The 16,279-nt window shown below is 40.9% G+C and overlaps 1 protein-coding gene across 1 annotated transcript; it reads right to left on the bottom strand.

The window, feature by feature from the left end:
- Positions 1-3,143: 3,143 nt before the first annotated feature.
- LOC139551993 (glutathione S-transferase theta-3-like) lies at positions 3,144-8,310 on the bottom strand. Its single transcript, XM_071363329.1, has 5 exons — positions 7,963-8,310; positions 5,112-5,199; positions 4,767-4,917; positions 4,089-4,265; positions 3,144-3,641 (listed from the first exon to the last, which is right to left on the bottom strand). The coding sequence occupies exons 1-5, from the start codon at positions 8,072-8,074 to the stop codon at positions 3,444-3,446; spliced, it is 726 nt and encodes a 241-aa protein (XP_071219430.1). The 5' UTR covers positions 8,075-8,310; the 3' UTR covers positions 3,144-3,443.
- Positions 8,311-16,279: the final 7,969 nt, after the last annotated feature.

The raw sequence follows: 16,279 nt of genomic DNA, 5'->3' as shown, positions 1-16,279 counted from the left end.
AAAGCTTGAAGAATTTTTAAAAGAATGGGAAAATGCACAATCCAGGTGTGGAAAGCTCTTAGAGACTTGTCCAGAAAGACACACAGCTGTAATCACTGCCAAAGCTGCTTCTACAAAGTATTGAGTCTGGGTGTGAATACTTATGTAAATTAGATATTTCTGTATTTCATTTTCAATAAATTAGCAAAGAAATGGTAACAAATGTTTTAACTTTGTCATTATGGGGTATTGTGTGTAGATTGGTGAGAACAAAAATATATTTAATCCATTTTACATTCAGGCTGTTAAAAAACAGAATGTGGAATAAGTCAAAGGGTATGAATACTTTCCGAAGGCACTGTACCTCATCTTTTATATGTCTGGGTGATACCTGTGGTGGGATGACACTCTGCCACATCCCAGATGCGCAGGCCCAGGTCGGAGGTGTTGGTCAGGGCCATACCCTTCACCTTGGTCGTAACAGAGCTGAGAACTGCATCTGTGTCCTTGTAGCCTTTGTTCAGCACGCATACCTGCATAGGTGTGCAAGAGAGGGATGCAATGATGTGGTCAAGGTATTACGTGCTTACATTCATACCCAGGTTCATGGGCATTTGAAAGACAAATAATAGTATATTTTAAACACCAAAAATGTATGAAAATAGTTGCAGTAATCCCAAAGAATCTATATTGTGACAGCTGTGGCTATACTTGTGATGGAAATGCCAGTTTTGGTGACGGGGCACTGAGCAAACATTTAGTTTGATAAGTAAACAAAAGTCCATATGTTAAGTGGTATTTAAAGCTAGAGTCCTTAGTTGCTACATCCATTTTTGGACTTATATATTAATGATATATAACCCTTTATTCTGAAAGAATATATTTTGTAAATGTCTCATGGGCTTAGTTCAATGGTCGTACGCCATCAGAACCTGAAATGTAAGCTTGTTTTACTCCAATGTTTGTAAACAAAGTAAATAAACAAACACTGTATAGCCTGAAAACATGGTTAAAACTATAATTTTGATATAATGGAATCGTCGGTCACTCCTTGCATTCATAGCTCTGTCTATGCATTTGAGTGATTACATTTCTCTAAGCCCATTCCTCAGCTTTTTACCAAAACAGAGGGGGTTGACAGCTTTATTTTTCAATTAAGGGTTCTAGCTTTAAGAAATTATTTTAAAATCTGGTATTATTAGTCCTTATGCGACACTTACCTGATCACATATGCAATCCCTAAAGCCTGTGTGATTCTGTTGAGGGTTCCAACCTTGAAACTCCTTATGACAATAATTCTCAGCGTTATTTATAAAAAATAAAAAACATTGACAGAGGGACGCACAACATCCCCTATCTTCATCATGTTTGCTGCCTCATATGATTCAAAACGCTACTTTGTATTGTGGTAAACCGTGGGGTGTTGGGTTGAGCATGCAGAGATTGACACAGACAGGGAGGCTTTAGTCAGAAAAACAACTTTACTTAAGACAGAAAATAAATATTTCAAGGAAATAACTTAGGTTTTGCTCGGTCTTCCTTCTCTCTCTTAACTGGTGTCCGTCTCTCTCCCTTCTCTCCCGCGGTGTGCCATCGTGCTCCTTTTAAGTCTCATTTTTAGCCTCCACGGCTGGTTGGCCCTTTCCTCTAATTACCTCCACTTAGTTGTCCGTGTCGGGGTGCCCAGCTCCCGTATTCCCAGCAGAGGGAGCCAACGTCACCTCACGTACCTCCCCTCTATTACCATCCGCCAGGGTAGACCTCCTGGGATACCACAGTATCCTTAGACAGAACCAGATAGCCCGCCCATTTTTTGTATATCTTTCCTGCATGTCAGACATTTGGAACAAATTAACATTCAGCTGAACTTTCACTCCCACTGGAAGTTCCCAATGCCTTTTGTCTTCCACATTCATTTGGATTGCAGCGGTTTAGTTTTATTTCCCAATAATGAAACTGGCTACTTTGAGCAGACACAATGTTTCATATGGCCTACCATCTAGCATGGCAAATGTCAAATGAGTTCACAGCGCTGTAAAAGTCTGACTCAAAGAATGATTTGGTATAGGCAAAAACCAATTTGCTTTGGACAAACTGTGGGTGGTGGTAGGTGAGTAGGCTGACTGCATACCAATCTGTTACATACAAATGACAATTTACTGAATTACATCTGTCTAGTTAGTAGACATACAATGTGCATGGTTGCTACATCCCATTACGCCAGGCTCTTAGAATCAAATAATATTGGTCTCTTGACGACCAAATCAGAATGGACACAAGGCGCTTTTCAGATATAAGGGGAAAGTGTACCACCTCTACCAAGATATCTGAACCTTATGGTACATGTGGTAGAGTGATGATCACCCATAATTGCAATTTGCAAGGTCAAGCCCCACTCAAGTTACTCCACCTCAACTGCAACACTGGTGGTAGTGGTGGGATAATCCCCCAGTTTCTAAGGCTGGCTTTTGCATGAGGAATTTATTGAGAGAAAGGGAATAGCTTTGGGTTCATGTCCCGGGTCAGAAGTATAGTGTCAGTGACAAAACTCATGTGCTATACCTCAACCAAGACATATTGATCTTTTTGGCACAGATAGGGCAATCCCCACTCTGGAATACTAAACAATCAGAAGCACATTTCACAACATAGCAAGGAAACAATAACACTGTTTAATTATTAAAGACCAACCACTGTGGCCTTCTGGTGTTAAAGTTAGTGGAGTGTCAACACACTGAACATTGTTTAGAAGACACATAAGACACACTATTTAACTCTTCCCCTAACACAAATGCACGTGCTATAGGGCTATGGGTACGACTTCATGAGGTCAGAAGTTAAATACCAGATGTGGATTCCTTCCCTCTCTCCCATGAGATAAGGAAGTATCCCTGCCAACATTTTACAGAACGGCCCACGCACCATAACTTGCAGGAATCCACTAACTGCGATTACATTCCACACAGGGAGTGAGAGGAAAAGGTGTCTCATATTTCAGCTCCCCATCGGGGTGCATGATAGTTCTACGCAATAGCCAACGATGCACTATTGCGTGCCAGACTTCTCTAGTCTGTGGTCGATTGTTGTGAAAGAAGAGCCAGTAGGAGTAAGTCGCAGACAGATTCATAAGAATGTAGACAGCAAAAAAATGGACACCCACCCAGTCAACTTTGAAACAGATAATATATTGTTTGCAAACGTTAAACCTGGTTGTCTGAATTCGATACGGTATTCAGTCAATCAAAAACAGTGAAAGGTAAAAACAGCTTTTTAGAACATTAGTGACAATTACATACATTAATTTTTTTATTCTAACAGGAAATGTTTTCCATAGAGGAAATGTAGATGTTTTTGTTATTATGTTACACTGTTATGTTACATGCTGCATAGTGGCTAACTAACAGTTTGATTATTTCTCTGAGGACCAGCTTCATTTCAATTCCTCTGCACTGTCATTGGAGCATTCAGAGGAAGAATCTCAAGATCTTGGGTTTGAAGACCTGCATCTTGCTGCTGTCCATATTCTTGACCATTTCCTGGGACGCAAGAATCCCCCGGTGAGCCTCATCGAACAGCTCCTTCCCGATCTCCGCCTGAACCCTGTCTCGCCAGGCACTTAGCTTAAGTCTTCCCTCAAACACATCCAAGCCGGAACCGACAGGCTGTGGGATACCAAAACCCAGAAATAGACTCAGAAGGCCCACAATATAACAATATATTTCAACAAAATTGATTGTTGTTAGGTTTGTGATGATTCGTATATCAATAATTGTTTTAGTTAACACTTGTGGAAACAAGCAGCTCCAAACCAAAGACCTAAGACACAGGTTTAGTAATTGATTTGGACATTTCACTGCAGGTAGCTAAGGGGTTTTAAGAGAGTTTTTCCAGGAACCAAAGGTCACTGGTTCGAATCCCCGAGACAACTAGGTGAAAAATCTGTCAATGTTCCCCTGAGCAAGGCACTAAACCCTAATTTCGCCTGTAAGTTGCTCTGGATAAGAGTGTCTGGTAAATGACAAAAAATGTCAATGTAAAACGATCTTGGTCTAATCTACTACAGTGAAGCAAGAAACTGAGAAAAGAGACAAGATCTGCAAAACATTCACCTGCATGATCTCAACAATGGCCACCAGGTCGGCCAAGGAGATCTGGTCTCCTGCGATAAAGGGCTTGTCCCCAATGAACTTTTCTTCAATGAGTTTCAGAGAGCCTTCCAGGTCCTCCAGGGCTCCATCCATCTTGTCCTTGGGGACCTCCACACCCATGATCTTTGGAATCAAGAGCTACAACACAGGCAGCCTTTTGATAATGTAAAACACAAACGTGTTGAATTCCCGAAACTTGATATTATGCCATGAAAAACGAGAAGGCATGAGATCAACCTCATCTCTCAAAATCTAACATAACAGGTATTTGGACACAGAGGTACAAAACAGCTCTGCATCAAATTCTTATAACAATGCTTGTAGTAGGATTTATTTTTTCCGCCAGTGAAACTCAAAGGGCCACAGTCACATGCTTTGGCAATGTGTACGCTGTAGTCTATTTCTTCACAAACTACTGCCCGCACACACACATCTAACATGGAAAACTGGAAACATTTACCAGTTTATAATACCATTATTATTACCTAAATCTTCTTGGTGTGTGACTTTATTTGACCACAGGAAAAAAGGATGTTAATATGCTACTGAGTAAACATTGCTATCTGGGTTGGACTGAACAAAGTCCAAAGAACAATTTGAAAACAATTCTAAATCCAAGCATGTAGTAGCATCACTTACCCTGAGCCAAAACATCTTTGAGCCATGCATACGTATGCCCATGTGCTGCCAGGACAGGTATTCATTGACACGGGCACGCTTTTGCAGATCGGCTGGATACCAGTGGTCTGAGGTCTGGTACTTCTCTGCCAGATACTTCATGATGGCAATGCTGCAGGGATGATTGGCCCGTTTAGTCATTGAAACGCTTTACCTCGCCACTGTATTAGAATCATTACTAAAATCAGAATGAGGATATGTTTAGCTACTCCAGGGATCACAAAGGATTTGTTAAGTAGTCGTATTACATTGCCTCATCAGATAAGGTAGAGATGGTTGATCTCAACTTAATGTTGTCATTCCAACCTTTCAGCCAAGCAGAAGTCTCCATCTCGGATTGCAGGAGCTTTCCTGATCATGTTGATCTTCCCAAACTCTTCTCCATACTGCTCTCCTGAAATGTAGTGAATGACAGAGATACATGACAGACTTACTCCTGTAATAAGCCACCTACACTGAATGTACTGTACATTAGGAACACCTTTCTAATATTAAGTGTCACCCCCTTTTGCCCTCAGAACAGCCTCAATTTGTAGGGGCATGGACTCTACAAGGTGTCGAAAGCATTCCATAGGGATGCTGGCCCATGCTGACTCCAATGCTTCCAACAGTTGTGTCCAGTTGGCTGGATGTCCTTTGGGGGTTGGACCATTTATAATAAACACGGGAAACTGTTGAGCATGAAAAACCTAGCAGCGTGTCACGTTGTTTGAAATAATGGTCGGACCAAGGCGCAGCGTACGTAGAGTTCCACATATTTTATTAGAAAGTGAAACTTAAAAAAACAAAAACAATAAAGAATAAACTAACCGTGACGACAATGCAGTGCTAACAGGAAACTAAACATTAACAATATCCCATAACCCACAGGTGGAAAAAATGCTAGTTAAGTATGATCCCCAATTAGAGACAACGATAACCAGCTGCCTCTAATTGGGAATCATACAAATCACCAACATAGAAAATAAACCTAGAACCCCACATAGAAAATATAAACTAGAACAACCCCCTAGTCACGCCCTGACCTACTCTACCATAGAAAATAAAAGCTTTCTATGGTCAGGACGTGACACAGCGTTGCAGTTCTTGACACAAACCGGTGCAACTGCCACCTACTGCCATACCATGTTCAAAGGCACTTCAATATTTTGTCTTGCCCATTCACCCTCTGAATGGTACACATACACAATCCATGTCTCAGTTGGCTTAAAAATCCTTCTTTAACCTGTCTCCTCCCCTTAAACAAATAAAATCAAATTGTATTTCTCACATGCGCCAAATACAACAGGTGTAGGTAGACCTTACCGTGAAATGATTACTTACAAGCACTTAACCAACAAAGTTAAGAAAATATTGACTAAATAAACTAAAGTAAAAAATAAAAAAGTAACACGATAAAATAACAATAACGAGGCTATATACAGGGGGTACCAGCATTGCACACTGTTGGCATCCTCTCAACCAGCTTATTTCATGAATGCATTTCAATTAACAGGTGTACCTTGTTAAAAGTTAATTTGTGGAATTTCTTTCTTTCTTAATGTGATTGAGCCAATCAGTTGTGTTGTGACAAGGTAGGGGTGGTATACAGAAGATAGACCTATTTGGTAAAAGACCAAGTCCATATTATGGAAAGAACAGCTCAAATAAGCAAAGAGAAACAACAGTCCATCATTACTTTAAATTTCTTCAAGTGCAGTCGCAAAAACATCAAGCGCTATGATGAAACTGGCTCTCATGAGGACCACCACAGGAAAGGAAGACCCAGTTACCTCTGCTGCAGAGGATACATTCTTTAGAGTTACCAGCCTCAGAAATTGCAGCCCAAATAAATGCTTCACAGAGTTCAAGTAACAGACACATCTCAACATCAACTGTTCAGAGGAGACTGCATGAATAAGGCATTCATGGTCGAATTGCTGCAAAGAAACCACTACTAAAGGACAACAATAAGAAGAAGAGACTTGCTTGGTCCAAGAAACACGAACAATGTACATTAGACCGGTGGAAATCTGACCTTTGGTCTGATGAATTTGAGATTTTTGTTTCCAAACGCTGTATCTTTGTGAGACGCAGAGTAGATGAACGGATGATCTCTGCATGTGTGATTCCCATGGTGAAGCATGGAGGAGCAGGTGTGATGGTGCTTTGCTGGTGACACTGTCAGTGATTTATTTAGAATTCAAGGCACACTTAACCAGCATGGCTACAACAGCATTTTGCAGCGATACGCCATCCCATCTGGTTTGTGCTTAGTGGGACTATCATTTTTTTTTCAAAAGGACAATGACCTAAAACACCTCCTGGCTGTGTAAGGGCCATTTGACCAAGAAGGAGAGTGATGGAGTGCTGCATCAGATGACCTGACCTCCACAATCACCCGACTTCAACCCAATTGAGATGGTTTGGGATGAGTTGGACCGCAGATTGAAGGAAAAGCAGCCAACAAGTGCTCAAGCATATGTGGGAACTCCTTCAAGACTGTTGGAAAAGCATTCCAGGTGAAGCTGGTTGAGAGAATGCCAATAGTGTGCAAAGCTGTCATCAAGGCAAAGGGTGGCTACTTTGAAGAACCTAAAATATATTTAGATTTGTTTAACACTTTTTTGGTTACTACATGATCCCATATGTGTTATTTCATAGTGTTGATGTCTTCACTATTATTCTACAATGTAGGAAATAATAAAAAATAAAGAAAAACCCTTGAAGGAGTAGGTGTGTCCAAACTTTTGACTGGTACTGTATAGGTAGGAGTAAAGTGACTATGCATAGATAATAAACAGCAAGTAGCAGCAGTGCAAAAACAAAAGGGGATAGGGGGGGTCGATGTAAATAGTGCGGGTAGCCATTTGATCAATTGTTCAGCAGTCTTATGGCTTGGGAGTAGAAGCTGTATCGTGGAGTTGTGAAACCCAGGACAGGGTTAGGGTAGACTAGGCCTACAACACACTAGGCTACTTGTGTGCAAGTAAGAATAGATGCCTACCTGACCTACCTGACCTACCTGACTTCCACCTTCAGAAAATTACATTTTCAGGCTACTTCTGTAAATTACTTTTTACTGAACTTTAGATAACCTTCTTTTAACAGTAAAAATTATAGAATGAAGTTGGCTACTCTAAAAGCACAGTCTCTAAAATAAAATAAAATAACCTACCTTCCAAAAGCGAAACCTTCATAAAATCAAAAGAAATTTTGTTTTTCTTGGCAAAGATATACACCGAGCGACATGGCTGTGAGAAAAGGTCTAAATACATTTCTAAAGCCATCTTTAATAGGAAGAAAATTAAAAAAATGGTCTTCACGGTCGCGTTTTCTAAACCCGACTGACTTCTAGAATTTCTTGGAACCGTTCTACTTTTCTTCAGGAACTATATACCACACCCCTTGAGCGTGAGGACTCACTGGAACTCGCGTGCAAGCCCACTTTCCAGAACGCATAGAAAATGATAATGCGTGACTGAGTGGTTAAAAATGCACACATGTAACACGAAACAAGATTGTCATCAATTGAAATGATTGCATAATTGTAATGTTGCGTGGACTTCCGTATAACTTAAGTAGGCTACATGCAGACAGTTAGCTCATGATCTATGTAACATTGATAAAAAATCAAACTTTATTTCTATAGAACATTTCAAGGTGATGTGTAATTTATTGTGACCTACTATGAATAACGTTACAAGAATTAAACTAAAATACAATTGTTCGGTTACCCTTTTTAGTTGGAGTTGCCCTAAAATAGTGTGGCTGCTTGTTGACTACATCTGCTTGCCAACTAGGGGAGCAACAGCCTGACTTCTCTGCAGCCTCTTCTCCGCACATCAGGCTATGTATGATTGATTTCGCAAATACGGGCACTTTTGGATATTGAATGTCATAATAAATGCTATTTAAGCTATATAAAGATTTGTATCGGTTTCCACAAATACCTGAGGGGAAATGTCATTACCTCCAAGTCATAAAATGTGCTATTTTAGTTGAAAAGGAAATTACAGATTGTGTCTAAGGTATTTTATATAACATTTCACATCGTTTTTTTTAAATCAAGTTTTAAAAAATTCAATTAAAACTATTTTGAAGTTTTCTTAATTATATGTATTTGTCCTGTCTAAATGTCCATATATGCCTCGGTGAGACTCAAACATTTCAATATGTTAAATTATTTTAGGAATTATCTTAATAACAAGCATATCAAAAGGTTCACATATGGGAAATCATCAATATAAAAACTATGTACCGTGATGGTAATGACTTAGCGTTGTGGTAACGACAGTGTGGTGGAAATTACATTTCATATAAAACAACTGATGAAAAATACCATTCAATATTTTAATGTCACAGTTGTACATGTTTAATTTTATTGAAGACATAGAACACACCATTCAAAACCTCAAAAAAACAAAGATACATGCCTCAATAACTTAAGTGTCTTTTAGAACAATTTTGGGCTTCAATGCATTAGGCAGAAATACATGTACAGGGTTGGAAATACTGGTTGACATTAAACAAATTATTGTTCACTGGCTGCAGTCTATTGAGTCAAACTCATGAGCAGTTTTATCTCAATCTCTTCATTCAAAGACTCAATCATGGACACTCTTACTGACCGTTGTGGCTGCTTTGCGTGATGTATTGTTGTCTCTACCTTCTTTCCCTCTGTGCTGTTGTCTGTGCCCAACAATGTTTGTACCATGTTTTGTGCTTCTAACATGTTGTGCTGCTGCCATGTTGTGTTGCCACCATGTTGTCATGTGTTGCTGCCATGCTATGTTGTCTTAGGTCTCTCTTTATGTAGTGTTGTCTCTCTTGTCATGATGTGTGTTTTGTCCTATATTTTTGGTAGGCTGTCATTGTAAATAAGAATTTGTTCTTAATTGACTTGCCAGTTAAATAGATAATAAAGGTTACATCAAATAAAATGTAATAAATGAGACAGGTGTGTGTGCTCACTCAAGATGAGGTTTTGCCCTTAATGCACTCTATTGCTTAACGAGAGCGTAAATTTCCACCCAGACTGCGCCATAAAGCATCATATGCCATTTTGTCGCTGGATGAGGCTCAGGGACAAACCCAAACACATTCTCTCATTGGCCAAAATAATCAGTTGGCTCCCACACAACTCATCGTCTTGACTAGAGTGTAGCTCTCTGCATCAACATCTTGTATAATACCAGGGTAAGGGTCTTCATTATATTACACAACACTTTCCAATCAGTCCCTCATATGTCTACAATGGGCTGTATTGCGCTAGGAGATGGCTGGGGTGCTGTACAGGGGGAAGGTTGGGGTTTGTCTGCCTCTGTTGAATTATCACGGTTTGTGCATGGGCCAAAACATTAACATAGATGTGGAGTCATGTGAGGGACAGTTAGGTCATCATTTTGTAGCTGTAAGACTTCAGGTGAGTGTGGTGGTGTGTTCCTTTACAGGTATGACTCCATAACCACACATTTCTGGACAGCTGACCTGTTTCTTTGGTTTATTTTATATGGCCTCCTTTTAAAAAAAAAATCTCACTGGGAAAGTTGTGAGATGGATTTCAGTTCACCACTTTATTTTCTCTTGTGTTAACTTTCTTTTTGTTTCTTAAGATACTCCTGGTATTTTATAGGATCTTGTTGGATTTTGTTTATATACACTACATGACCAAAAGTATGTGGACACCAGAGGGCACCATTTTCTTGCTTTTTTATTTACAGATAGCCAGGGGCACGCTCCAACCTTCAGACATAATTTGCAAACAAAGCATTTGTGTTTAGTGAGTCCACCAGATCAGAGGCAGTAGGGATGACCAGGGATGTTCTCTTGATAAGTATGTGAATTTGACAATTTTTCTGTCCTGGTAAGCATTCAAAATGTAACAAGTACTTTTGGGTGTCAGGGAAAATGTATGGAATAAAAAGCACATAATTTTCTTTAGGAATGTAAATGTAAAAATATAAATAGTAAAATACAGATACCCTGAAAGTACTTTAAAGTTTTTTTTACTTAAGTACTTTACACCACTGAGGATGACACTAAGGGCCCATACTTATTTTTTCTCGGTCTTAAAATGTGCCAATTAAAATTGTTGACGTCGTTGCACATGATGAAATGCTACACGTTAGCTGTTTTCATTACATAACCTGGCACATTATGCCCTGTTAACCTGAGCAGGTGACAGTGATTATTTCCTGTAACAAATTCTGCATCAGCCTATCAAATATCTTAAACTTTAAAACCACCAATGAATGGCATTTCTTAAAATATGTAAACCTGGCCACCAGAAGGATATTTCAAACCTCCAAATTCAAGGTTTACTTTTGTTCTGCCTGGTCTGTCAAGTGTAGAGTTCCAATATTGCATCGTGCATCCTTGACTACGCTACTAGCTACTAACGTTAGACAAAATTCAAAAAGGCAAGTTTTCGCATATATGATAAAATCCCACGTTTTTTGCTCATCCGTTTCTCACACATTCATGTACTTTTACCGAACAAAAGATAAAGGTCTATACAACATTTCAGTTTATTATACATCATACAAAAAAATTGTTGAAGAGGCTTTTGGACTTGTCAAATAGCTGTCATGTACCATCTTCATCATTGCTTCTGGGTGGCACAATATCGGGGATGTAGGTCGGGGTGCCTTGTAAGGATCTGACAGCGAGTGGGTAATCTGCCTCTACCATCAGTCCTATTAGCCAACGTGCAATCATTGGATAACAAAAAATAGACGAGCTACAATCTCGAATATCCTACCAACGGGACGTTAAACTGTAATATCTTATGTTTCCCCGAGTCGTGGCTGAACAACGACATGGATAAAATACAGCTGGCGTGGTTTACGCTTCAGCAGCAAGATAGAACAGCTGCCTCCAGTAAGGCAAGGGATGGCGGTCTGTATTTTTGTAAACAACAGCTGGTGTACGAAATCTAATATTAAGGAAGTCTTGAGGTTTTGCTCATCTGAGGTAGAGTATCTCATGATAAGCTGTAGACCACACTATTTACCAAGATAATTTTATCTATATTTTTCGTAGCTGTTTAGTTACTACCATAAACCGATGCTGACACTAAGTCTGCTGACACTAAGTCCGCACTCAATGAGCTGTATAAGGCCATAAACAAACAGGAAAACGCTCATCCAGAGGCACTCCTAGTGGCCGGGGACTTTAATGCAGTCAAACTTAAATCCGTTTTTACCTCATTTCTACCAGCATGTTAAATGTGCAACCAGAGTGGGAAGAAAAAACTCTAGACCACCTTTACTACACACACAGAGACACTTATAAAGCCCTCCCTCACCCTCCATTTGGCAAATCTGACCATAACTCTATCCTCCTGATTCCTGCTTACAAGCAAAAACCATAGCACGAAGCACAAGTGACTCGGTCAATAAAGATGTGGTCAAATGACGCAGATGCTAAGCTACAGGAATGTTTTGCTAGCAGAGACTGGAATTTGTTCTGGGATTCTTCCAATGACATTAAGGAGTACACCACATCAGTCACTGGCTTCAGCAATAAGTGCATCGACAACATCGTCCCCACAGTGACCGTACGTACATAACCCAACCAGAAGCCATGGATTACAGACAAAATCAGTACTGAGCTAAAGGGTAGAGCTGCCGCTTTCAAGGAGTGGGACTCTAATCCGGACGCTTATAAGAAATCAGACTAACCATCAAACAGGCAAAGCATCAATACAGGACTAAGATTGAATCGTACTACACCGGCTCCGACGCTCGTCGGATTTGGCAGGGCTTGCAAACTATTACAGACTACAAAGGGAAGCACAGCCGCGAGCTGCCCAGTGTCTGCCCGAGCCTACCAGACGAGCTAAATTGTAAGCAACAGTGAAGCATGCATGAGCATCAGCTGTTCCGGACGACTGTATGATCACGCACTCCGTAGCCGATGTGAGTAAGGGCGCGGGGCCAGACAGATTACCAGGAAGTGTACAGATGATGCAATCCACACTGCCCTTTCCCACCTGGACAAAATGAAAACCTATGTGACAATGCTATTCATTGACTACAGCTCACCATTCAACACCATAGTGCCCTCACAGCTCATCACTAAGTTAAGGACCCTGGGACTAAACACTTCCCTCTGCAACTGGATCCGGAACTTCCTGACGGGCCCCCAGGTGGTAAGGGTAGGTAACAACATCTGCCACTCTGATCCTGAACACTGGGGCCCCTCAGCGGTGCGTGCTCAGTCCCCTTCTGTACTTTCTATTCACACATGACTGCATGGCCAGGCACGACTCCAACATCATCATTAAGTTTTCCGACGACACAACAGTGGTAGGCCTGATCACCAACAATGATGAGATTGCCTATAGGGAGGAGGTTAGAGACCTGGCCGTGTAATGCCAGGATAAATACCTCTCCCTCAACGTGATCAAGACAAAGGAGATGATTGTGGACTACAGGAAAAGGAAGACTGAGCTCTCCCCCATTCTCATCAACGGGGCTGGAGCAGAGCAGGTTGAGAGCACCAAGTTCCTTGGTGTCCACATTACCAACAAACAATCATGGTCCAAACACACCAAGACAGTCGTGAAGCCTATTCCCCCTCAGGAGACTGAAAAGATTTGGCATTGGTCCTCAGACCCTCAAAAAGTTCTACAGCTGCACCATCGAGAACATTCTGACTGGCTGCATCACTGCCTGGTATGGCAACTGCTCGGCCATCGACCGCAAAGCACTACAGAGGGTAGTGCGTACCGCCCAGTACATCACTGGGGCTAAGATTCCTGCCATCCAGGAGCTCTATACCAGGCGGTGTCAGAGGAAGGCCCTAAAAATTGTCAAAGACTCCAGCCACCCTGGTGGTAGACTGTTCTCTCTACTACCGCACGGCAAGCGTTACCGGAGTGCAAAGTCTAGTCAAAAATAATTCTTAACAGCTTCTACACCCAAGTTATAAGACTCCTGAATAGCTAATCAAATGGATACCCAGACTATTTTCATTGCCCCCACCCCCTCTTTTATGCTGCTGCTACTTTCTGGTTATTATCTACGCATAATAGTCACTTTAACTCTACCTACATGTACATATTACCTCAATTACCTTGACTAACCTGTGCCCCTGCACATTGACTCTGTACCGGTACGCCCTGTGTATAGCCTCGCTACTGTTATTTTACTGCTGCTCTTTAACTATGTTATTTCTAACTTACCTATTTTTTACCTAACATTTCTTTTTCTTAAAACTGAATTGTTGCTTAAGGGCTTGTAAGCAATCATTTCACCTGTTGTATTTGGCGCAAGTGACAAATAAAGTTTGATCTATGGATTATATTTCTATGGTCGGTTGCGGCTGCCACTTTGCCTTTTACAAATTTCAAAATACAATCATGAGAAAAACGTAGGCCTACCGTTTAGAAAGAAAATGCCTACCGCTGAAAGGAGAATACTTCTCTGTCTGTATTAGAAAATATAAAAAAATATAAACTTTTGAGAGATTCTGAGCAAACAGTACTGTTTTTCAAAGTAGCTTATCTTCAGATATTGGCCAATGAGCAAATAGCCTATGCTTCGTCTTCATCATTGGGTGAGTGTGTCACTGGAAATTTTATTTTGTAGCCTACTGTAGTCCATACTAATATATATATATATATACATGTTACGGGATTTTTGTGTTTAATGACTAAAATATGTATACATTTGACTTACAATTATAACTAAACAGAATACTACTATAAGAATGAATAATCATAAATGTTGAATGTTATGTGTTCCTTGTTAGAAAGAATGGGTTTATCTTCAGACAGGCTAGAATGATGTCTCTACCCAGGGAGGGGAAAGACCTTGGGTTGGTTGTAGATAGTTTAACAGGTGGCAGACAGTAATGAGAACTCGAACTGTATTGCCATTGTATCCGAGAGGAGGTTGGACATTAAAACCTATGACATCATCTTTATTATATAACCTGATGTAAAATGTATTATGATTAGTACTCTCGAGAATAAACGCTATTGATTGATTTTAAGACTGGTTTCTGTCCATTTAGGGCTGATAATTATCTTACAAATTCTTATTTATGGGCAGAGTGTTTTAATTGAATTGGTTGATAAACACAGGAATGAAATTCCTTTAACAATACAGTATATACAGTGGGGAGAACAAGTATTTGATACACTGTCAATTTTGCAGGTTTTCCTACTTACAAAGCATGTAGAGGTCTGTAATTTTTTATCATAGGTACACTTCAACTGTGAGAGACGGAATCTAAAACAAAAATCCAGAAAATCACATTGTATGATTTTTAAGTAATTAATTTGCATTTTATTGCATGACATAAGTATTTGATCACCTACCAACCAGTAAGAATTCCGGCTCTCACAGACCTGTTCGTTTTTCTTTAAGAAGCCCTCCTGTTCTCCACTCATTACCTGTATTAACTGCACCTGTTTGAACTCGTTACCTGTATAAAAGACACCTGTCCACACACTCAATCAAACAGACTCCAACCTCTCCACAATGGCCAAGACAAGAGAGCTGTGTAAGGACATCAGGGATAAAATTGTAGACCTGCACAAGGCTGGGATGGGCTACAGGACAATAGGCAAGCAGCTTGGTGAGAAGGCAACAACTGTTGGCGCAATTATTAGAAAATGGAAGAAGTTCAAGATGACGGTCAATCACCCTCGGTCTGGGGCTCCATGCAAGATCTCACCTCGTGGGGCATCAATGATCATGAGGAAGTTGAGGGATCAGCCCAGAACTACACGGCAGGACCTGGTCAATGACCTGAAGAGAGCTGGGACCACCGTTTCAAAGAAAACCATTAGTAACACACTACGCCGTCATGGATTAAAATCCTGCAGCGCACGCAAGGTCCCCCTGCTCAAGCCAGCGCATGTCCAGGCCCGTCTGAAGTTTGCCAATGACCATCTGGATGATCCAGAGGAGGAATGGGAGAAGGTCATGTGGTCTGATGAGACAAAAATAGAGCTTTTTGGTCTAAACTCCACTCGCCGTGTTTGGAGGAAGAAGAAGGATGAGTACAACCCCAAGAACACCATCCCAACCATGAAGCATGGAGGTGGAAACATAATTATTTGGGGATGCTTTTCTGCAAAGGGGACAGGACGACTGCACCGTATTGAGGGGAGGATGGATGGGGCCATGTATCGCGAGATCTTGGCCAACAACCTCCTTCCCTCAGTAAGAGCATTGAAGATGGGTCGTGGCTGGGTCTTCCAGCATGACAACGACCCAAAAACACAGCCAGGGCAACTAAGGAGTGGCTCCGTAAGAAGCATCTCAAGGTCCTGGAGTGGCCTAGCCAGTCTCCAGACCTGAACCCAAAAGAATATCTTTGGAGGGAGCTGAAAGTCCGTATTGCCCAGCGACAGCCCCAAAACCTGAAGGATCTGGAGAAGGTCTGTATGGAGGAGTGGGCCAAAATCCCTGCTGCAGTGTGTGCAAACCTGGTCAAGAACTACAGGAAACGTATGATCTCTGTAATTGCAAACAAAG

This window comes from Salvelinus alpinus, chromosome 24 (genome assembly GCF_045679555.1).
Source record: "Salvelinus alpinus chromosome 24, SLU_Salpinus.1, whole genome shotgun sequence".
Classification (NCBI taxonomy): Eukaryota; Metazoa; Chordata; class Actinopteri; order Salmoniformes; family Salmonidae; genus Salvelinus; species Salvelinus alpinus.
This window is presented reverse-complemented; position numbering and strand designations above follow the sequence as displayed.

Excerpts from the sequence above, each read along its gene's own strand:
- LOC139551993 (XM_071363329.1), bottom strand. The coding sequence starts at position 8,074 with ATGGCTTTAGAAATGTATTTAGACCTTTTCTCACAGCCATGTCGCTCG. Across the intron at positions 4,266-4,766 it reads CAAAGATGTTTTGGCTCAGG|CTCTTGATTCCAAAGATCAT; the intron begins GTAAGTGATGCT and ends CCTGTGTTGTAG. Across the intron at positions 3,642-4,088 it reads CCATTGTTGAGATCATGCAG|CCTGTCGGTTCCGGCTTGGA; the intron begins GTGAATGTTTTG and ends GGTATCCCACAG.